The sequence below is a fragment of the Microtus ochrogaster genome, chromosome 6, assembly GCF_000317375.1.
Source record: "Microtus ochrogaster isolate Prairie Vole_2 chromosome 6, MicOch1.0, whole genome shotgun sequence".
Taxonomy (NCBI): Eukaryota; Metazoa; Chordata; class Mammalia; order Rodentia; family Cricetidae; genus Microtus; species Microtus ochrogaster.
The window spans coordinates 52,742,881-52,764,630 of NC_022013.1; the positions used below are offsets into that span (position 1 = coordinate 52,742,881).

Genomic DNA, 21,750 nt, shown 5'->3' on the forward strand with positions numbered 1-21,750 from the left:
AAAGCAACAGTAATCCTAACTAGGACAGCTACTGACTGAGAGACATATCAGGAAAGAATGACAGGGTCTTCAGTTCTAGGGGGATGGGAAATTTGGGGTGAGTGCTATGCTAGATGAGTGGGAAAGATTGTAACTCTCCAAAGGACCCAGCTCATGGGAAAGGGGGCAAAAATATTTACCATCAGGACTGTAAAAACCACTGCTTGACACCAAATTGGCAGGCAAGCCATTCTTGCCTTTGTCTACAATAACACCCAGTTCCACAGGATAAAATAAAAACTGTCTTACTTTCCCTAGCCTCTTGAATTTGTTAGTATATAGCAAGGGTCTTCTTTCTCACAGGGAGGAACGTGAGAAGAAGATAAAGAGTGATAAATCAGGACACCCTGGCTGGCCGGGTGCTCAGCTCAGCACACACGCGGACACACCCCAACACTGTGGAAGAAGTGACCATTTCTGATCAGTGTGACTGCTTCAACACTTCTTTGAAAACTGCTGTGGCACCTCTCTCTGCTTCTGTCTCCCCGACCCCTGCATTTACCTCTTCTGTATGAGTCAGTTAATCCTGTCCCTGAAACTGCACGAACACTTACAATAGGACTGAGAAAAATGGGTGAAGACCGGGCATGGCAGTGCACACCTGTGATCCCAGCACCTGGGAGCCACATTAAATAAACAAACATGAATGAGTGAAAGACAAACCCGCCCTGGGGTTGCTCAGAAGCTGAAAGCAACTGGTATTATCCTTAGAGTCAGTTCTCAGATGCTTTTCTTTACTCTGATAACCAGCACTTGGGGGTGAAGAAGAATAAGGAAAAGAGAGCAGAGAGCTGCGCAGAGGAGACCCCAGGCGGGGCGGGGGCGTGTCCGTCACGTGGAAGTGGCGTGGTGGCGTAGGGGCCGAGCTGCGCAGGCGCGGAGAGCTTTGGTCCCTCGGCCCCAGTCGCTGAGCTCCAGCGGAAGAGAAGGCGGGCGGGAGACACCTATGTCCGCTGGCACAGCTCAGCGAGGCCCGTGACGTCCACGGAGGTGGGGTCCTCTGGGCTCAGGTGAGGATCCAGGCAAGCCCGCGACCGTGGAGAGTGGTGCGGACGGATAGAGGATGAGGCTCCACCTTCTCCTGGGGCCGCTCTCCAAGGTGCCCTCCGCCCACCCCAGAGATGTTGGGACTGATTCCACGCTTGGGGCCAAGATACCCTGTCCTGAACTGGCACTGGTGGTACCAACTGGGTGTCTGAATTGTTGGGCCAGAGGACTGAGAAACTCTTGTCCAACCTCGCCGGCAGGAGTTCTGGAGGCTGCCGGGGGATGGCAGTGGTTGTCCTGTCTCTGTTTGGGTGCCCTTTGAGGAAGGAAGTCTCAGAGGCACCTGTTCCCCGTCTCTTCCAAAGGTTACCAACCTTTGACTTAGAAAGCCCAGTTGTAAATTTCAAAGTACAGCTGAGGTGTGGTGAAGAGATGAGCAGAGCACATGGCAGCCCATCCTCTGGGTTTTTAGACGGTGAAGCAGTTGGTGGAAATGGCCTAAGGGAGAGCAAGGAAAGTTAAGGTGCACCCTGGCAGGTATGCGGAGGCACATCCCCAGAGTCCTGCTGGCACCGTGCCTCCTGTCTTTCTTGCCCTCTTTCTTATCTGGTTATCAGCTTAATTTGGGGTTTTATTTTTATTTCAACATTTTTCCCCCTTGGAGCCTAGTCGATGATCTATTTGAATAGAAAACAATCACTTAGGTTTTATTTTGAAAAGTGTTGTCATGGAACCTGCTTATAGTGTCTTATATGCTCCTGTTTTAGCCCAGCCCTGGAGACAAAATTGGGGTTCACACTGCACACCCTGATTCCTCAGAAGATATTCATCAGAAAATAGTCTGTTTCTTATATTTGGGGTAGTCGTTGACTAATCCAGAAATGAGTAAGAATTAAGCATCTCTGGCAGTCTTTGTAAAGAGCTTATAGCATCTTCCATGTCTTTAATCCTGATTCATCTCTGTAGAAGGTGATTCAGGAATTGTTCCCATTTTACTGAAGCAAAACAGTGCCTGGTCCAGGTTTGTACAACATGGAGGAATTGGACCTAGGTGTGTGTTCTTGGTCTGGCCTTTCCAGTAGTCTCCTGCCTCATAAGGGAAGCCATTTGCCCTGTGTGTTGTTCCTGAAAGGGTTCAAAACATTCATATTCTCTCTCTCTCTCTCTCTCTCTCTCTCTCTCTCTCTCTCTCTCTTTCTCTCTCTTCCCTTTCTCGTTCCCTCCCTCCCCTGCCCTCTTTCTTTTCTTCTTCCAGACAGGGTCTTATTATATGGGTCAGGGCACCTTTTAATTTTACAGAAGCTGTCTTTGAATTTGTAGTGCCCCTCTCTCAGCCTTCTGAGTACTGGCATTGCAGTCTTGGTTTCTAATGATCGTCCCAAGCTGTGTAGCACCAGAAGGTTTGCTTAGGCCCTGAATCCTATGGCTCATGCCCGGGCTTTGTTAGTATCTCAGGTTAAAGGTAACTCTCTAGCCAATTGCTAATTGGCTGTCTGCCTCTGCAATGTTAAGAGTTTGTTTGGACAGAGGTTTGTGTGGCAGGAACTGTACAAGGTACTGTAGAAGGAGCCCTGCTCACCTTAGCACTCAGTGGCCTCTGCCAAGGGAGATTGCAACTGAGTATTGCCCTTTGCCTTTGGCACCGCCAGTTGGTACAGCCAGTGCAAAAGGCAATATCGGGGAGCCCTAGTTAAGTCAGAGTATGTGCTGTGGAGGAGGACTCCCCCCAGACCTAGAACTTCCACCTAGCAAGCAGACTTGCAGCGACATAGCTGGAGAAGTTGTTCCATGTTCGGGATGTATTTTGCCCTACTAAGACAGTGAGTGGATCCAAACCCTGGAAAAGATAAAGACAATAAGACAATGCTAAAGCCAATGGGGTGGTGCATGCCTAAAACCCCAGCACAAAGGAGGCTGAGGTAGGAAGGTGGCGAGTCCTGGGCTATCCTGGGCTACAGATCAAGAGCTCATCTTTTTTAAAAAAGTGGGGGGCGGGGAGCCCAATGTGAAACCTTTAAAGTTTTCCAGAGTGCTGCCGTTTTTCGTGTTGTTCTCGCACACTCCTTATGATAGTCCTACAGAATGACCTCCCTCACCTTTTCTGACCTCATCAGTAATCCTCCTGCCTCAGCCTCTTGAGTGCTAGGATTACAGACATGTGCCATCACTGCACTCAACTTGTTTCCCAGAAGATCCTGAGGTGGTGAGGGATAAAATGGCCTCTCAGGACCAGACTGGGAGTTAGGACTTGTTTGCTGGACCCCAGCGCATTTTGGAGGCTTGCCTTCATCTTCCTGTCCATATACATGAAACTTGAGAGAGCAGGTCTTCTAAACCTAGGCAGGAGGCTGAAAAGTCAGCTGAATGGCCAGATCTTTTTTTTTTGGGGGGGGGGTGGAATCATTTCTGAGCGGAAAAGACTTTCCCAGTCAGCTATACCCCTTACTCTTCGCTGTACCTGTGCCTCAGTTTCCAAGTTGCTGACAGTATTATCTTTTTCTCCTCCGAGTGCCTGTTCATGGTTCCAACCCTAGTGTCTCAGTGGAGGGCTGGGATAGAGCCAGGCATTCACCCCAGTGAACAGAGCTGAAAGTTGAAGGTTTTGGCAAATAAACGACAGCTCACTGCAGGTTGCCAATTCCAGAAGGTGGTTGTGAAGGCTCCTCTCCTGTTGCTCCCTGTGTTTTCACCCTGCTAAGCTGGCATTTATGATGGCATCTAGAAATAGCATGGCCTTGTTACTGTGTATAGGAAAAAATGCAGACCTGCTTCTAAGCGGAGAATGGGCAGTATGATCCTAAAGAAAACATTTGGCATTGGTTTGTAAACTGCTTGCCAGGGATTAGGCCTGGGAGAGACTGGGATTCTCTCCAACACCAGGCCTCATCCAGGAGTCTTGCTCTCAGCTTGCCTAAGGCCAATGATCCAGTTTCAGCACTAGCTGCACTTGACTCCGATGCATGTGCATACTCTTCGAGCTTTAGGGCCCTGGTTCGTGGCTGGGTGTGTGGAACCTTAGGAATCCAAAGCAGAATAATCTGGCTCGGATTGGGAGTTGGGAGACCCAGACCTGAGCCCCAGCATTGGCACTGATGCCCTTCTTACCCATGTGGCTTTGGGCTAGTCTGCTCCTTGTTTATTCAGTAAAGGGGTTGCTAAAGTAGAACTTTAACAGCAGAGGACGGTGGAGGAAAGGAGAGCTGGGAAACATCCTTCCAGTCTGTTCATTGAGAGCCTGAGGCAAGGAAACCACTGCCTCTTCTTTCCCCCACTCCTTCCCTCTCTTTCCTTTCTTCATTCTCCTGGGTCTGCCTCAGGCCAGCTTTTTCTGAGGTGGGAAGAGTCCCTGGGTGAGGCTGGGCAGGGCAGTGTTCTCTTGATGTTTAGGCTGTCTTGCTGTCCCTACACGTTTCAGACATGAGTTAACCCACCCAGTGCTGACGCTCTGTTTTGTTACGACTTTTATCGGTTCCTGCCCAGAGGCAGCTCTTTGAACCAGCAGGAGAAAGTGAGAATGTGCTCACACAGCAGGCACTGGGTAGCGCTGGGTGCCCTCAAGGCTCTCCCTGTAGAAGTAGTCATTGGTGCTGCAGAGTCTGGCTGTGAGAGTGGGGACAGAGGATTTCTAGTTTCTTCTGTCCAGTGACTATACTCGGGCTCGGATGTGTCCGCTCCCCCTGCCAGCAGCAGAGCTGGCACGATCGGTCCCAAGCGTGAGTGTCTTCTGTAAAGCCAGGTTAGCAGTGTGCAGAATTACCTCCCACACAGAGGCAAAATTGGGCAGCAACAGGCTAGCTCCAACTCTGCGCCATTGTGAAACTTCAGAAGTAAAATTCAGATCCCTTCATTACGAATTTGATAAATTATATGTACCTTCCATTACTTACATTACACGTAGTAGAACCTTGGTAAGCGCTGTTGGTGTAATAGTAACAATCTCCCCCATGTCCTCTGTACTGGGAAGTCAGACAGATAACCAAAACACAACACATGAAGCCCATTTTTCACAGTGCACAGGGGTGGGCATATGTTAACACATGTGTGGGCCCTGTAACCAGATAAAGCACTCAGTTGGCAATGCTTTCAGGGAAGGGTTTTAGCAGGATGTATTGTTAATGCTGGGTTTTACCAGCAGGTAGGCATGCATCTAGTTGGTATGCAGGGCGAGGGAATTCTCGGTAAAGGAACGAAATGAACAGTAAGAATATGATCTTGCAAGCAGAGTAGTGTGGTGAGGGTGCTGGAGGAGCCGGGGTGAGACCAGAATGGTGGGCTGAAGTTAGACCCTGTCAGCTCTCGGGAGATGCTCACTGTAAGAGAAGCTGAAATGGAAGTAGGGAGTGATAAGATCACTCTGGCTAGGGACTAGAGAGGCAGCTCAGGAGTCCAGAGCACTGGCTGGGCCTCCAGACTCTCTGGGTTTGTGTTCCAGCACCTACCTGGCAACTCACAACCATCTGAAACTCCAGTCCCAGGGGATCCAAAGCCCTCTACTAGCCTCACTGGCGCTAGGCAGGTCTGCACACGGTACACAGACATACATGCAGGCCAAACACTCATACACATAAGTAAAATAATAAATAAGAAAGACTACAGACTACTCTGGCTACAGCATGGAGAGTGACTTGTAAAGAACCAAAGTAAAGGCTGCCCAAGTTCGTCTGCTTCTGAGCAGTTCAGAGTAATGGGGGTTTGGGCTTAGACTGTAGCCGTGAGGTCAGAAGAGGCTCACAGACCCATGAGAGATGGACAGAACTCTAACTGATAACGTGTAGGCAGTGAGAGCCAAAGAAAGGAAAATTGACGTTAGGTTTCTGGCTTGAGCAGCTGTCTGGATACCTGGGTCATTGAGTCGGGAGCCCTAGGAGAGAAATCAATAGTGGACAGAGGTCAGTTTTGGATGTACTGTGACAGATCCGTATAAACCTCCTACCTGGAAACTTTGAGTCAGTAACAGGAATGGGAAGTCGGAGGCATTGCCAAGCTAGTGGGTGAAGTGCTGGCCTTAGATGAGGTCACCCAGGAAGGGTGTAGGGGTTCTGTAAATGGCAGAGAAAGGGGAAAAGAGAGGTGATGGATAGATACCAAGGCTCCTTGGTTGTCCAGTTGACTTCCTGTAGACTTAAGTGGGTACAGAGCAGGCCACACAAAGAACCATGGACAAAAGGACCAGTCTCTTTGATGCTGTGACTTTGCCATGTGGCCTGTGTTAGGAGCCTGACTGAGATGCACCCATAGCAGAGGGGGAGTCTGCTGGCACTTGGGAAATGTTACAGTCTGCATGACTGCAAATGACTCAAATCTCTGCTCAGTTTTTTGAAGGGCTAGGGGACCTTGGCAGCTGGCCACTTCGATGTTTTCTGGAGATTAACCATTGGCAGCTGAAGGAGCCCTAGGGTTTCTGTGTGGCCCAGTCGTGCCTGTGGAGTGGCTAAGCTTAGGGGCCTAGGCAAGCCTCCAAAGCCCCACCTCCAACTCTCCCTGTGCCTGCTCACCCTGTCTGCACACCCTGTGGGCCAGAACCGCTTGTCAGCAGAAGCAGAGGTGTGGACGCCGCAGATGGTAAGTGCAGCTCCAGGTTTAGCCTGCTGATCGATGGATATAGGAGGGGGGCAGCCAAGCTGGATAAAGCCTGAATGGGCAGTGGGCCAAGGTGGGGTTAGGTTAATGAAGAGCAGGAATGTTGGGGCTCCAGAGAGAACTGTTTGTGTTGGTATCAGAGAATGTCCCTGTGCTCTGAGGAGCTGTAGCACACCTTCACTTTGGAGTTGAGAAGATGGGCCTGGGGAAGATGGCCGCATTTGGCATGGGAAATCCAGCTGGGTTCCCTCTACCAACTCTCAAGCGTCTCCAGATCCGAGCTGCCACTCTGAGCTCTGACAGCTGCTGTTTATTTGCCATCTTATCCAGCTTCACCTTCTGGGAGACAAGGGGATCAGATAAACCCCACCCTAGGGAGCTGAGTCGTGGAGCTGTGGGGCTAGCCCTTCTGTAAACAATCTGCCAGTTGTCATTTAGAGAGAGACTGGCCCCCTCCTTAAGAAAGAGACAGAGTGGGAAAAAGAGAAGGGACAGCTGGTGTATGGTAAATTTCCTTTAGACTAGACATAGTGACACTGTATTTGATGGCCGAAGGCAATAAACTGCCTGTTTGAAATTTTCCTGGAGATGGAGGTTCATGCCCTTGACCCCCACAGACCTACCTCCGAATGTGTGGAGAGAGTCCAGGTGTGGCTGCAGGGAACAGCTGTGGTGCAGCTTCTCCTGTTTGCTACAGATGGCAGTATTGCTACCTGCTGGCCCTGTGACAGCAAGGATATTCCTGGACTCAGAACCTTAGTGTCGTCCCCTGTGAAAAGAATATTCTTTGCTACACAAGACAGTTGGGAGAATGAACTTGAGTCAAGTATGTCAAGTGACGCTCAGAGAAGTCAGGATTACTGGCCTCCCTGCTTCTGCGCTCAGTGGGCTTGGAGGCACACGTGGAAAAGCACTGACTGTTCCATCTAGATATGAAAAATCTCTCCCTGTGGGAGTGGGATTAACTTAGTCAGGGACTAAGTCTGTGCAGCAGGTTGTCGCAGTATCGGTTCCAAGGCTTGCCGGGGAGAGAGGGTACTTTAAGGTCCGGAAGCTAGGTGCTTCTCTGTGCTTATCACCAGCAGAAGAGCCGCAGCTGGGGTGGGAGCAGCTTGAGGCCAGTCACAGAGAAGTCCGCCTCCCCAGGGTACTGCAGATAAAGCAGAGCCTGCGCGGGTACTCTCCCCAGAGGAGTGGATCACAGTAGGCGAGGGCCTAAGGGAAGAAAACATCATGCCTGGCATAGCTTTGATGCCCACATCTTGAATCCAAGTTGAGGTAGGGAAAGAGGGGAGTCTCTGGGGCATGATCAATTCCTACAGGGGAGAGTTGAGTCTGTTCGGTGGCTGATTCCTATCCTATCCTTGACCTATGCCCAGTGATCTAAGCACACAGAATGAAAAGAGGTCTTAGGGAGGCCTGGGAATAAATGAGATCCTAGATGGCATGAGAGTCCCATGGAAACACAGGTGCTTTAGGTGACTTTCAGCAGGTGGGCTGGGTTGCTGCTATAGGGGTGGCGGCTTCTGGGTTTCCTCTCCCCTCTGGGAGTCAGTCTTCCATGCTAGGCTCAATCATTCCTGGCTCAGCCAAACTTTCACACTGTGAACTGTGTCCCACACCAATTCCAAAGCTGCTCCCTCTGTTTCTGTGGCTGCCCAGATTGGCTCCCTTCCTTGTGGCCCCACAAGCCAAGTGTTTTTACTCAGCCAAGCTGCCTAGCCTTTCTACCGACTTTCCCGTTACTCTGTGAACTGAGCCTATGTCTTCTTAAGGATTGTGTGTCATACTTAGTTCTCCCAAACTGCCATTTAGTCAGCTGGTCAGTACTAAATAAATTATGAAAATAAGTGTTCAATCTAGTTGAATTCCCTAGATGTGATCACTGAGCAAATGAGCCAAATGTTTGCCATTGGATGGTGGGGAAATGTAGCTTGGGGGTCTCCAAGAGTTCAGTAGGGTTGTGTTGATAGGAGAGGGGATCCCTGGACTCCCCAAATGCACTGCTGGGTTCCAGGAGTCCATTTGTAGGGTAGATGTAAGATGGCCTGTGCCTCTTCTTACAGAAATGCTTAGTACATCTGTGCACAAGATGACAGCACTCGTGTGCCCCTGCATTATGTATACTGGCTTGTAATCTAAAACTGCTGTAAAAGGCATAAAAGCACCAGCATTTTTCCAGGCTGTGTGGATGCTCTTGTATATAGCAGGTGTCTGGGAGCTGTGATTCCCTCCCAATTGTTCTCCGAACTATAATCCAGTAATGTGTAACTTTGCCAAAGAAAAATTGGAAGCAGGCCTGTGGAACATTCTTTTCGGCTTTGCCCAAGAACTTGATTGTACATAAGTCATATTCACCACTCAACTGTATTGAATTCATTTCAGCACTTGTCTGTGGTGAGCCATTGACCATAGACCACACTTTGTGTGGTTCTAAGGAAGCCTTCCCTCCCAGTTGAAATCCCTTGCATCAGCAATGCAGTGGCAGCCACCACTCCTTCCAACACCCACACTGGCCTCCTCTGTTTTCTCTTTTCCCGAGTGTATCAGTCCAGGTTCCTCTTTTTTTTTTTTAAGGCCATATTTATTTGGCCATTCCTTGCCTGGAGTTCTCTTTCAATTAATTAATTGGTTGATTTAATTTTAATGGTACTGAGGATTAAACCTAGGACCTTGTTCGTGCTAGACAAGTTTTCTACCAAGAGCTAGTCCCATCCTCTTTTTTACTTTGAGACAGTGACTCAATAAATTTCCCAGGATGACCATGACCTTGATAGTGTCCCCCTGTCTCATCCTGCTGAAGAGCTGAGGTACAGGCCTGTGCCACTAGACCTGGCCTCTCTTTTATTTCATAACTCAAATTTGAACTTTTGAGGCTGGCTTCAGTACTGGTCTGGTCTACCTTTTCCTTCACAAAGTCCCCACCATGGCTCACTCTGCCCTCCTTAAAGACCCTTCTCATTGCAAAGATGTGGATTTCCCAACCTTCACTTGGTCTTTGAGAAATTGCAGGGTAGAATAAGTGTTTTGGAGGTGATTACTGTCCCTGTCTTGTCTCCAGTCATCCAAGCATACAGAGTCAAGCTGGGAGAAGAACGTGGGGAAGTATCGGGGTGAGTGAGAACCTAGGGGGGCGTGAGAGCCAGCAGAAACGCTGGGGCTACAGGGAGTTGTCAGGAGAAGGCAGGCTGGATGGACTACTGCTGTTTCGGGATAGGATGTGTAGTCCGGTTTTTCTTTGGCCCGCCAGCTCATGAACAACAACATGGAGACTTACTATTAATTATGAAAGCTTGGCCTTAGTTTAGGCTTGTCCCACTAGCTCTTATAACTTAAATTTGACATGCTTTTATTAATCTATGTTTTATCATGTGGCTTTTTACCTTTCTTTCATTCGGTATGTCCAACTCCTTCCACGTCTCCTTGGTGACTCCTCTGTGCCTTGATCATCTCCTACTTCCTCTCTCTCTGCCCAGAAGTCCCGCCTGCCCTAATGGCTATTGGCCGTTCAGCTCTTTATTAAACCAATCACAGCAATTTATCTTCACCCAGTGTACCAATATCCTACAACAGGGATGATTCTGGATTTGCCACCCAGAGACAAAAGGATACCCTGCTGCAGAGAGCCTTACTAGTGAGGTAACCAGGCCCCAGCTGGGAATAAGGCTAGATTCCATAGGGTCCCCTTCTCTATGCATACACCTCTGACTCCGCCTCCTCTGAAAAATTCTGCTCCTTCTGATGTGACACAGACCCTGCTCCCTGCTCTCCCATTCATTCAGCAGATATCCCTTCAGTTTGGTTCTCGTGTGTGTGCATGGGGGCAGGGCTGTGGGAAGGGTGCCCTCTTAGATACCCGTGTTTTTACCAGTGGCCATCTCCAGGTGGTAGGCCTTCAGGGAGTGTTGACTTTCTCGTCAGCTGTGGTTTTAAGCACTGGTGCAGCTGAAACTGTTTTTTGTTTTGTTTTTAATGGAAGCCTGTTTTATTTCTATAATGAGTGAGAAAGCTAGTCTCAGCTGGGAGAAATTGACTGAGATTATCTGTCTACCCTGAGTGAGGCCCTGCTGGGCAGTGGCTGGGGCTTTGATGAGTAGATGTCGCCCTTGTTTCTCGGAGATTTCTTAAACTCAAGAGGAAGACGGGGCAACAAAACAGGAATCCTCTGATCGCAGATGAGAAAGCTGTCCCCACCCAGAGGGGTGACAGCTGAGTCACTTACTACCCGTGCTGTGAAAGAGAATGAGGCTTGGTGAGGAGAGGACTGTGGGACAGGCTCAGTGCGGCAGAGGCGCAAGAGAGGCTCCTAGAAGGCTGTCATTTCTCTAATTACTCCTGACGCCTGAGTGAGTGAGCTTCTTGGGGCACAAACCGGCACGTGTCTGTGCTTTTCCCACGCTCTCACAATGGGGCTGTGACAAGCAGCTGAGCGGTTCTGACCAGTCTCGCGTTTCCCTGCTTCAGCCCCTCCTCCCCTGGGCCCCTGGCCCGTTGCCCACTGGAGTCTTGGGCAGGAGGTCAGATTCTAGCTGTCCTGTGGGAACAGTAACATCTTCCTTCTTCTCAATCTCCAGACATGTCTTTCCTCCAGGACGCAAGTTTCTTCACCATGGGCATGTGGTCCATTGGTGCGGGAGCCCTGGGGGCCGCTGCTCTGGCAGTACTCCTGGCCAACACGGATATGTTTCTGTCCAAGCCCCGGAAAGCAGAGCTGGAATATCTGGAAGACATAGACCTGAAAACGCTGGGGAAAGGTAAGGAGTAACTGCCAGCCTCGGTACTTTTCCAGGGTGCTGGGATGCATGTTTACCCTCTTTAGTTTCCTTCCTAAAATCATTCCTTTTTCTTAAAGCAATATTAGAGGAAAATCTAATAACAATTTTTAAATTACCAATAGTTATACCACCCTAACACAGTCATTTTTACTTTGCTGTATTCCTTTCTATGCTTACATATAGTCGCATAAATGTAATCTGGGTATTATTGTCTAATTTATCTTTTTCTTATCAAAGTCATTTTTCACTCTCTATTACTGTTGCCTTAACTGCGATGATAAATTGCTCCGTAATATTTAGCAATATTTTACCATCACTTAATAAGCCAGAGAGTATTCTGAAGAATTCCAACTCTTCTGATAATGTCATAAAGAATAAAATAAAATGAATAGGGTTGTCTGAGTTGAATGAGCTCAAGAAACACTGCTTATCCAGTTCTGTGTTCCTGATGCTTGATACTGGGCCTGCTGCATAGTAAGGATTTGTACATTGTAAGTGGGGGATCTGGGGAGCCACTGGTACTTCATGGTTATCCTGTGATGAAGCTGCAGACAGGGCCCTCTGTACCCGTCCTCAGGGGCCCACCTGGAATTCATGGCAAGAGCTGTGAGCCTCACTCCGTCACGCCAGCTCTACCCCTGCCAGGCGCATTCCATTCCATAAGGCTTCAGTCATGTCCATTTGCGGCAGGAATTTCTTGGTACACATGAGGGCTCACGGTTGGGTGATCCATTGTCTAGTACCCCCAGAGAGAAGCCATCATCATTCCCCCAGTTGGTGAGGGAGCTGGCCTCGGGAGGCAGAAGTGTGGAGGTTCTTACCCAGGCAGGCAACCTTAGGACAGTGCAGAGAGACTCCTGCAAGCTTTGTTCAGCCTCCAAAACCTCACGTGACGGCAGCCTCCCTCTCCCTGTTTTGTTCACACTGCATTTCACAGGTACTTGGGTACCTCTGGAGAATACTAGAACAATTAAGACTTATCCTTAATGAGTCCTCACTAACTCTCCCAAGCATCTCCTTGTTGGGTGTCCTCCACTTTATTCTGTTTACAGTAGTGCAAGCGTTGGAGCTAACATGTTTAGACTAAATTTTAAAAATGTTGATTTTGCTGGGAGATCATGGCTCACACTTTTGTTCCTAGCACTTAGGAGGCAGAGGCAGGCTGATCTCAAAGTTTGAGGCCAGGCTGGTGTATAGATTGAGTTCCAGGAAAGCTGGGTCAACACAGAGAAACCCTGTCTTGAAAAATCATAAAAAATAAAGACAACAATTTTTTAAATATTGTTCATTTCTTTTAATATGCTTTTAAGGGTACTTTTGGGAGGGGTATCAAAATATAAAACTTAGTTTGGGCCCCACAGGATTATTAGTGTCCAATGCTGCTAGCCATAAGTGGAATTTGCCAATTTTGCTAGAAATTAGTGCAATTTGGATGTTCTAGTGGAACACTGAATTTTTGGGAGAGGGATCTTTGGAGTGTATGATGGGGTCCTTAAGCCTTATTAGTGTTCTTTGGGAAGGTGAGTCCTCCCTCTCTGTGCTTGCTTTTTTCTCCTAGGTATGGAGTACTCGTCCTGGCCCCCTCTAGGATGGGTTCTGGCCTGAGCTTGGCTCCGTGTGGTTCAGGAGCGTCTAGGCCTCCTAGGCAGGCCTAGGAGGAGTTCATAACTCTCCTTCTTCTCCTTCAGAATCAAGGACATTCAAAGCAAAGGAGCTATGGGAGAAGAATGGGGCTGTAATTATGGCTGTGCGAAGGCCGGGCTGTTTCCTCTGTCGAGCGGTGAGTGCCTTTGAGGATCTCTTGGAAAGGAAGCATCTGACAGTGGGGTCTGGAGTATTTCCAGCCAAGACCAAAGGGCTTATGTGTGCTTCTGAGCCTTCTGTCAGTTCTGGATGCTTCTGTTATTTGCTCTATGCATTTGTTTTGACATTTGCTCTGTTTTTTGTTTTTCCCTAACAACTCTGTATATCCTGGTGGGGTTAGTAACAAGTCTGCTTTCTTTGTCCTTCAGACCTTTTGCCCAGTATGATAGCAGCCACGTCCTGCCCCGCCTTTTCGTTAGATCTAGAAGAGCAACAGGAACAAATTCTGAGTTCCTATTGGTCAGCATAGATGCACACTTGTCGAAATAATGGTCTGGAGAGCTGAGAAAATTGAATAGGGTTCTCTTGCCCTTCAAACCACTTGGCTCCTCACATAACCCTATTGTCCCTGTCAGGGTCATCACTCTCATTTCTCTGGAAGCCTGGCCCACCACTAAAAGATTTCTTTCTGTTGTGTATGTGTGGTACAAAATCCACGGATGCTGCTGAGTACACAGCCTTTGCAGCTCCTTACCTGCCAGGCCCCTCTTTTCCAGCTTTTTTAAGACAGGTTCTCGTGTGGCCCAGACTGACTCCACTTGCAAGGTAGCCCTTGAATTTCTGGTCTTCCCATCTCCACCTCCCGAGTGCTGGGATTTCAGACATGTACCACCATGTCCAGTTTCCTGTGATGCGTGGGATTGAACCCAGGGCTTTGTGCATGCAAGACAAGCACTCTACCAACTGAGCCACATCCCAGCCTGTGCAGGGCTTCTCAAGGGCATCTTAGCAATGCAGCCTGTTGTCACCATTCTCATTCTGCACAGGACAGTGGTACAGAGGTTGCCACAAAGCCAAGCTGCCCGCTTATTGTGTGCTCACTTATTGCTGCTGTAGCAAAATGCCACACAGCTGGTGGCTTTCACAGCAGTTAGCTTACAGGCTGAAGGTCAGAATTCCCAAATGGAATCTGGTTGCATTCCCCCTGGAAACTGCAGTGGATGTCCATTTTCTTGCCGTTTCCACTCTTCCAGAGCCCACCACTTTTCTTCGCTTGTGATTTCTCCCTGTGTTTCTAAAGTCAGCAACTGCTGCTCACCCATTGTCGCATCACATCCCTAAATACTAACTTTCTGTCCCTCCTCTATCCAAGACCCCAGTGATGGCCTTGGCCCCATCCAGTTAGCATAGGGCCTTCCTCATTTAAGGCCAGGTGATCGCCAAGCTGTTTCCTGTCAGTCTCAGTGCCCCTGGCCATGTGACAGGTCACAGGCATTCAGAGCTGGCCATCTTTACGGGTTCGTTATTTTCTTTCATCTTGGAGGTGGAGGATAAACTTGGGTCTCTTGATTCCCATTCTGAGATGCCTCCAGACACCAGCAGAGATGCTATTCTGACATGATCTGTTGAAATCAGTGACACAGAGGGGGGTCCCAGGAGCCACAGCTCTTGGTCACTACAGCCAGTTTTCCTGTGTTCTGCTTTGTGCCCTGGAGCAGCATTCAGTGGAAACTTACAGTGTCCAGAAAGCTGGGTGGATAGAAACGAGTGACTCAACAGACACGTGGGCAGGAGTTACAGGACTCTATTTCCTCTCAAGGGCTTTAGATGGTGACATACCCAGAGGAAATAGCCAAGGAAAAGCAGTGAACCTCATTTCCAACAGGTGGTCTTCAACCATATCAAAAACAAAGCTCCAGTCAAAATTTGCTACTCAGTAGAGTTCTTGGTGAAATTATGTTATAATCAATCCTGTTTTGTCTAGCTATGCTTCTCTTATTCTAGGAAACATAGTTGCTTTCATGTTACATTGTATTTGTATCAGAGGTAGGCCAGTTACATTTAAAAGAACTTCCTGATGATTCTTTAATTACAGCATCTTATGTGAAAAAGGAAGTGGTTCTTCGGGTTAAAGCTTTTCCATGATTTATGTGGTATTGTTTATTCTTCCAGAACATGGCTCATGAGGGTCAAAGATGTGTGTACTAATTCAACTCTGCCACATCTTCCCATTGTCAATCTTCAGCTCTTCCTGCCATACATTCAGGACATTCGAACATCCAGCCACGTTCTAGACACTATGAAACAAAAGACAGAATGTATAGCAGTGAGACATACTTAGGAGTCTGAGTGATAATGCATGATGATGACATGAAGGCTTAGCACAAATGAAAAACCACATACATACATACACACACATATACAGAGAGAGAGAGAGAGAAGGCAGAGAACATGCTTGAGACATAGGGACAGGTCCAGGAGACCTTTCTAGAACAAAGATACCTTTCCAGTAGGTTAAATTAGAGCTGGAAAGAGGAGATATCTAGGAGGGAATGGAGGGGGTCGCCTTGCATTGAAGCTTGGGGGCCACAGTCACATGGCCTTCACACATATGTCTGATGGACCCTTGGGCTAGTATACAAGGTAGGAAAACTTGTCCTGACTGAGCATAAAGGACATGCTTGGGACAGCCACTGTTCCAGAGACTCCCTGGGCATATTTCGCTTTCCCACTTTGAGAAGATAAGAAGCCTGGGCTGGGAGTCCACCTGAAACCCCGTCCTGAGGCCTGGTGTCTAACACATGATGGGCTACAAGACCTGACTTGTCTCTGGGATTTTTGTCATCTTTCTTCCTCTGCTCAGTGTCAGCCATGGGCAGTGGTTTGGTTTTGTTGTTGTTGTTTTGTTTGTTTGTTTTAACATCACCTCTCCAAGTGCTCATGTCCCTGAACTGTCTTCTATAGGAGGCAGCAGACCTGTCCTCCCTGAAGCCCCAGTTGGATGAACTAGGTGTCCCTCTCTATGCTGTGGTGAAGGAGCAGGTTAAGGCAGAAGTGAAGGACTTCCAGCCTTACTTCAAAGGGGAAATCTTCCTGGATGAAAAGGTGAGTGTGTGTGACTGGAGAGAAACCTCGGTGTGTAAAAGACCTTCCTCTTCTTCCAAAGGCCCCTCATTCAGTTTCCAGCACCACAGCCTGCAAAGCCAGCTCCAGGGGGTCCAGTGCCCTCTTCTGGCCTCTGTGAACACTGCACACACACACACACACACACACACACAAATGCATGTATAAACACAGTTAGAAATAAAATGCAGAAAGACAGAGTATGTTACAGGCTTGTGGGCCCTAGGCTGGGAGGTATGGTACTTATCTGGGAGAGGTCGCTGGCCTGGGACTGGAGGAGGGCCTTCCCCTTCTGTTTGCCTGAGCTGGCAGGGTCCCCCAGCTCTCAGAGCACAGCGCAGGCAGACTCAGGAAGGTTGTTGGCTGTTATTTCTAAGGCTTTCTTTTTAATTGACCCAGGAGGGTGGAAATAGCAGCAAACTCCAGCCCCTTGGCATGAATCCCTGCCCCTTAATTAATGCAGTTGTGCCTCCCTTCTCTTCCCCTGCACAATGTTGTAAGAAAAGAGACGGTGGGGGCAGAGTTGTTTCCCTAGATTGGAGCTACCTTGAGACCTGAAGTTGACCTCAGTGGTATAGTGCTTCATAGACAAATGCAAGTCTCCATGTTCTATCCCTGCATCATAAAAATAACATAAAGTTTGGGTTTTTATTTTTTTTTTTAAAAAAAAAGGCTTTTTTTTTCTTCTTTTCTTTTTTCTCTTTTTTATTTTTTTCCTTAAATCAGAGCTGGCAAATTTTTATTTCTCTAGGCAGTTTAGTATGTCCCTGGGTGGAGTGATGTGTTAGATAGGCTCTGGGGCTTTTGGCATCCTTCCTGGGGATGAAAAACATACAGACTGCTCACACAAGATCTTCTTGCTCCCTAGAAAAAATTCTATGGTCCAGAGAGGAGGAAGATGATGTTCATGGGCCTCATCCGTTTGGGTGTGTGGTACAACTCCTTCCGGGCCTGGAATGGAGGCTTCTCTGGAAACCTAGAAGGCGAAGGCTTCATCCTCGGAGGGGTTTTTGTGATAGGACCTGGAAAACAGGTAGGATCTGTGTTTGCAGAAGATCTGTGGAATTGAGGCCAGATCCAGAGAGGGGCAGGCATTGGGTGTGGGGTCTCCATGTCTAAAGTCGCCCATCCTTTCTCCCAGCTCTTGTCGCTGGTCACTCACACACTTTACAGTCATGCTAGGAGACAGTCCTGCTGCTCACACTGCAGGTGGCGACCTTGACTGAGAGGAAGTAAGCAGCTATACCAATGTGCTTGGTCCAGCGCGGCACTGCAGGGACCTGAGCCCAGGTTTTCTCATTTCAAGCTGTGTTTCTGTTCTCAGCCAGATATCTCACTTTTATTCTATTTGTGAATATACTCAGTTGGGATGTTCCCAAACCATCAAGGATGAATAAAGAGAAAAGCAGAGAGGAGAAGGGATAGATAAAAAGCAGTCTGGCTGAGCGGTGGCAGTTCATGCCTTTAATCCCAGCACTTGGGAGGCAGGCAGTTCTCTGTGAGTTTGAGGCCAGTCTGATCTACAGAGCTAGTGCCAGGACAGACTCCACATTGGGCCTTGGGGCTTCCAGTGCACTATATAGCAGGCATGGGTCACAGAAGGAAGACCTGGTTATGACATGCACATGTGTACGGAATGGTTGGATCTTTGGTGTTTTGTTTCTGTAGAAAAGCAGCCTTAGTCTGCATTGTTGGACCTCACAATATAAGAGAAATAAGAATGAGAACCAAAATCTTTGACTGTTAATCTTTATTTCTAATCTTTTAAAAATGGCATTGGTAATTGTTCTTACTTACTCGTGTTAGAATTTAGTATTAAATGGTGTCGAATTTGGCATAGTTCTGTCTGTTGATTTCTAGTAAACATACCAAGTGTCTTAATGGTAACGGCTGCAAAGCACCTGCCTGTCATGTCTTCCCTATGACCAGTCTAGGATGTTAGCCATCTCCGTGTAAGAAAGTGGGCCTAGAGATAGCAAGCAAGTCAGCCAGAGGCACTGCTGGTAAGCAGCACAGGAAAAATTAAACCCAGGAACACAGAAGGATACCGCCTACAGAATGTCTACAATTGTCCTCAGCTGTGGTCCTCAGTGACCTGGCCCACGTGACCCTCCAAGGTGCCCTCCCTGCCCACTCTGAGCCCTGTGGGGTTTCATTGTCTTCCCTCTGCCTCCTGTGGTGGCCCCTAGGGCAGGGCTTGGCACAGCTGCTAGCCTTTTCTTGCCTGGTGATGACTCACTTGGTACTCATGGCTGGGCTCGCACATTCCTGGTATCCTTAGGTAGGGTGTTGGTTCTGTGGAGTTTCTGGAAAGGTGGAAGGTGAACTGGGATGGTGGGGATCAGGACTCACCTGGGTTCCTAGTGGGGGTGGCTGTTGCCTCCTTGTTATATCAAGTGCCTCTAGGTATGAATTTTTTTAAATAATGATTTGTGATTCCTACTTTAAAGAAATGCATATACCAGAGATTCCAAAAAGAACAAACTAGTGGAAGGTGGGTGGAGCCTTCCTGTCAGCTGTTGAAGACAATCCACGGGGACAGAGCTGACGGCAGTGGGTTTGCTTCCCGCACCATTATATATTCTTCCCCGAATTTTCACTGCCTGCATTTGGCTTATTGAGCAAGTAATTGCAGTTTCATCAGTCACTTCCCAATAGTCAACACAGCATGCTGGGGTTTTAATTATTGTTTATTTATTTGTGTGTGTGTGTGTGTGTGTGTGTATGTGTGTGTGTGTGTACAGCAATGTGCATACACAATGCGTGTGTGAAAGTCAAAGGACAACTCTCAGGAGTCAGTTCTCACCTCCCTTCCTAAGATCCAGGGTCTAAACTCGGGTTATTAGCCCTGTATATTGCAAGAGCCTCTACTGGACAAGCCTTCTTCTGAACCCAACTTCTTTTTTGCTTTTTGCTTTGTTTTTGTTGTTATTGTTTTTATAATGATAGAACACCTTACAGATCATTTTAAATGTAAGGCTAGTGTCCAGATACATTTAGTGAGAGAACTCTGACAATTTCTGATATCATTTTACTACTTCAGAGAAACTGGGATGTCCTATGTCCTATGTTATTGTGTTTCCTTCACAGTATTGGAAGTGTGACCCCAGTTTCGTTTCATTCCTCTTTTTTTGTGGTTGTTTTGTTTTGTTTTTGTTTTTCGGGACAGGGATCCTCTATGTAGCTTTGTTTCCTATCCTGGAAATCATTCTGTAGAGCAGGCTGGCTTCTGACTCACAGAGATCTGCCTGCCTCTGCCTCCCGAGTGCTGGGATTAAAGGTGTGCGCCACTACGACCCAGCCGTGACCCCAGTTTCTTAAGAGGATTAAAGGGGCCTGCTATCTCAGATGGTCATTTAGCACCCATCAATGTGGACTCTGAGCTATACTTTGTAGGATATTTATGTTTTCATTCTCTTCTCTCCCCGGGTGATAGACTTTTATCTGCCTGTCATCCAGGAAGTCTTCCACCCATCCTGGCTTCCTATGTCCCAAATACTGGGGTGTAGATCCCTCAGACCCCTTCCTCAGAAGCCTGGCCTCCTCAAGGGCAGGTGTGGGTTTCATTCAGTGCTGGGCTCTCGGCTGCCCAATCACAGGGCTTGATGGACAGCAGAAGTTCAGAGTCCGCATCATGATTGAAAACTGATATCCCTTCCTGTTTCTGCTGTAGGGCGTCCTTCTTGAGCACCGAGAAAAAGAGTTTGGAGACAAAGTGAACCCATTCTCTGTTCTGGAAGCTGTAAAGAAGATCAAGCCACAGAATCCAGCCTCAGGGGAAAGCTGATCATGTACAACATCTGACTGGGGAAGAACAGGACCTTCACGCGTCTTCACTGAATGAGCTGTGCTTCCATGAGCTAGGAGCTGCTGTACCATATTCACTAGGGATTGGTGATATATTAGTATCGTCTTCTGTGTCGGCCCCGAGTAGGTCCCCTAGAAAAGTGATTAAAATCTAGGAGATCAGTCATAGTTTATTTGAGGAAAGATCTAGAAAATCCAAGGCTTAAAGTTGACTGTTCCACCTCCTTTCAAATGATATAGCCTGATTGCTAGTATTTGAAGTGAATTTTATTATCGTATATAAGAAAAAAATCTAATATCTAAGAAAAGTGGGGCTAAGAATCAGCTCAGTGGTAGAGCATGTACCTAACACGCACAAGGCCCTTGGGTTGGACACACACACACACACACCCCTAAGAAAAGTTGGTGATTACCTTGTCAATTAGAGAATATAAGGCTTTTTGTTCGGTATGTTTTCTGTTAACAGCTTGTTATGTAATGCCAATGGACCACATACAGCAACTGCTGTGTTCCTGGATAGTCTGATAAAGGTAAATTACAAAGTGAAATTTCTTGTGGTCTTCTTTTCTGAACTCAGAAATTTGTTTCAGTGGACAAAGCTGTCACCTTCGGCTCTAATAAAGCAAGCATCAGAAATCTCCTTTGCACACAAGTTTTTCTTTTCCTCCTTCCTCTTGCTTCAGTTTCATGTTCTGGTCTTACAGACAGATTTTTTTTATTGATGAGTTACAAAAAAAAAAGTGTCACCATATTGCTGGCTAACAGTGAAAACTCATTATTCTCCTGGGAGGGAGTAAGGAAGGGCAGCTCAGGTGACCGTGACCTAATGCGGTTAAAAATGGTCAGAAAGATGCATCCCGTCATGCCTGTTAGTAGTTAGGCTGTCTTCTCGGGAGGAATGATCTCAGCATTGAAATTTGACAACTCCCTTCATATTGTTCTTATGGCCTAGTCTGGTAAACCAGAAAAAGAAGGACATCCTGAAGATGAGATATAACTCCCCCCATTTGCTGAGTTTGAATTTTGTCTCAGAAGTATAAGGTCAGAGCCCGGCAGTGGTGGCATATGCCTTTAATCCCGGCACTCGGAGGTAAAGGCAGGCAGATCTCTGTGATTTCAAGGCCAGCCTAGTCTACAGATTGTCCCAGGACAACCAGGGCTACACAGAGAAACCCTGTCTTGAAGCAAACAAACCAAAAGAAGTATAAAGTCAGCAGCCCCAAGGAGAGTCTTCCTGCCTTCCTCCACTAAGACACCAAGTAGTCCAGTGGCAGAGAGGTGGGTGTGGGAGTCAGAGGAGGGCCAGGCTGGAATCTGCCCTCTAGGAAAATAGGGGAGCAGACAGGCCAGCAGTCAAGCCAGGAAAGGAGGCAAGGTGGGACTGAGTATGCAGATGGAATGAGGGGGATGGTGTAGGACCAAGATCAAACAGGGGTCTGACTTTGGGTGGGGATGGCGACATGGACGGTGCACAGCCCATGCTGTTCATGATTCTGTAGTCTGAGGCAATGTCCTTCCAGTCCCTGTGTGGGTTGATATGACTTCTTTCCCAGAAGCTGTGTTCCCTGGGCCTCTGGTACTTGATAAGATAAGTAAATAGGGTTTTTGGAGGCCCCAAAAGAGACTGGAGGGCTCAAAAACAGTTCTCTCTTGCTCCAAAAAGCAAAAGGGAGATGCCTCATGGGCAAAATGTTTGTTGTGCTTGCCTAAGGATCTGGATCCCCAGCACTCATGAAAAAAGCTGGGCGTGGCTGCCTATAAAGTAATGAAAGGTGGAACATGGAGGAACCTGGAGGGCTGGGGTAGGGTAGGGGTAGGGAGGGTGAGGCTGCTAGCCAGCCAGTCTACCCAGTAG

The 21,750-nt window shown here is 47.9% G+C and overlaps 1 protein-coding gene across 3 annotated transcripts; it reads left to right on the top strand.

The window, feature by feature from the left end:
* Nucleotides 1-923: 923 nt before the first annotated feature.
* Nucleotides 924-20,534, top strand: Prxl2a (peroxiredoxin like 2A). 3 transcript variants are annotated; one of them, XM_005348577.3, is made up of 6 exons: nt 924-1,049; nt 11,181-11,360; nt 13,070-13,161; nt 15,930-16,070; nt 16,957-17,121; nt 19,762-20,534. In XM_005348577.3, exons 2-6 carry the CDS (start codon nt 11,183-11,185, stop codon nt 19,873-19,875), a joined length of 690 nt encoding a protein of 229 aa, XP_005348634.1. In that variant the 5' UTR covers nt 924-1,049; nt 11,181-11,182; the 3' UTR covers nt 19,876-20,534. The 3 variants fall into 3 exon arrangements, with proteins under 3 accessions (XP_005348634.1, XP_005348637.1, XP_005348636.1); XM_005348580.3 differs by having other exon boundaries at nt 925-1,049; nt 11,198-11,360; XM_005348579.3 differs by lacking the exon at nt 924-1,049 and adding an exon at nt 6,358-6,588 and having other exon boundaries at nt 11,198-11,360.
* The last annotated feature ends 1,216 nt before the right edge of the window (nt 20,535-21,750 follow it).

Coding starts and splice junctions, on each gene's coding strand:
- Prxl2a (XM_005348577.3), top strand. CDS start 11,183: ATGTCTTTCCTCCAGGACGCAAGTTTCTTCACCATGGGCATGTGGTCC. Junction 11,361..13,069: donor CCTGAAAACGCTGGGGAAAG/GTAAGGAGTAAC, acceptor CTTCTCCTTCAG/AATCAAGGACATTCAAAGCA. Junction 17,122..19,761: donor TGATAGGACCTGGAAAACAG/GTAGGATCTGTG, acceptor TTTCTGCTGTAG/GGCGTCCTTCTTGAGCACCG.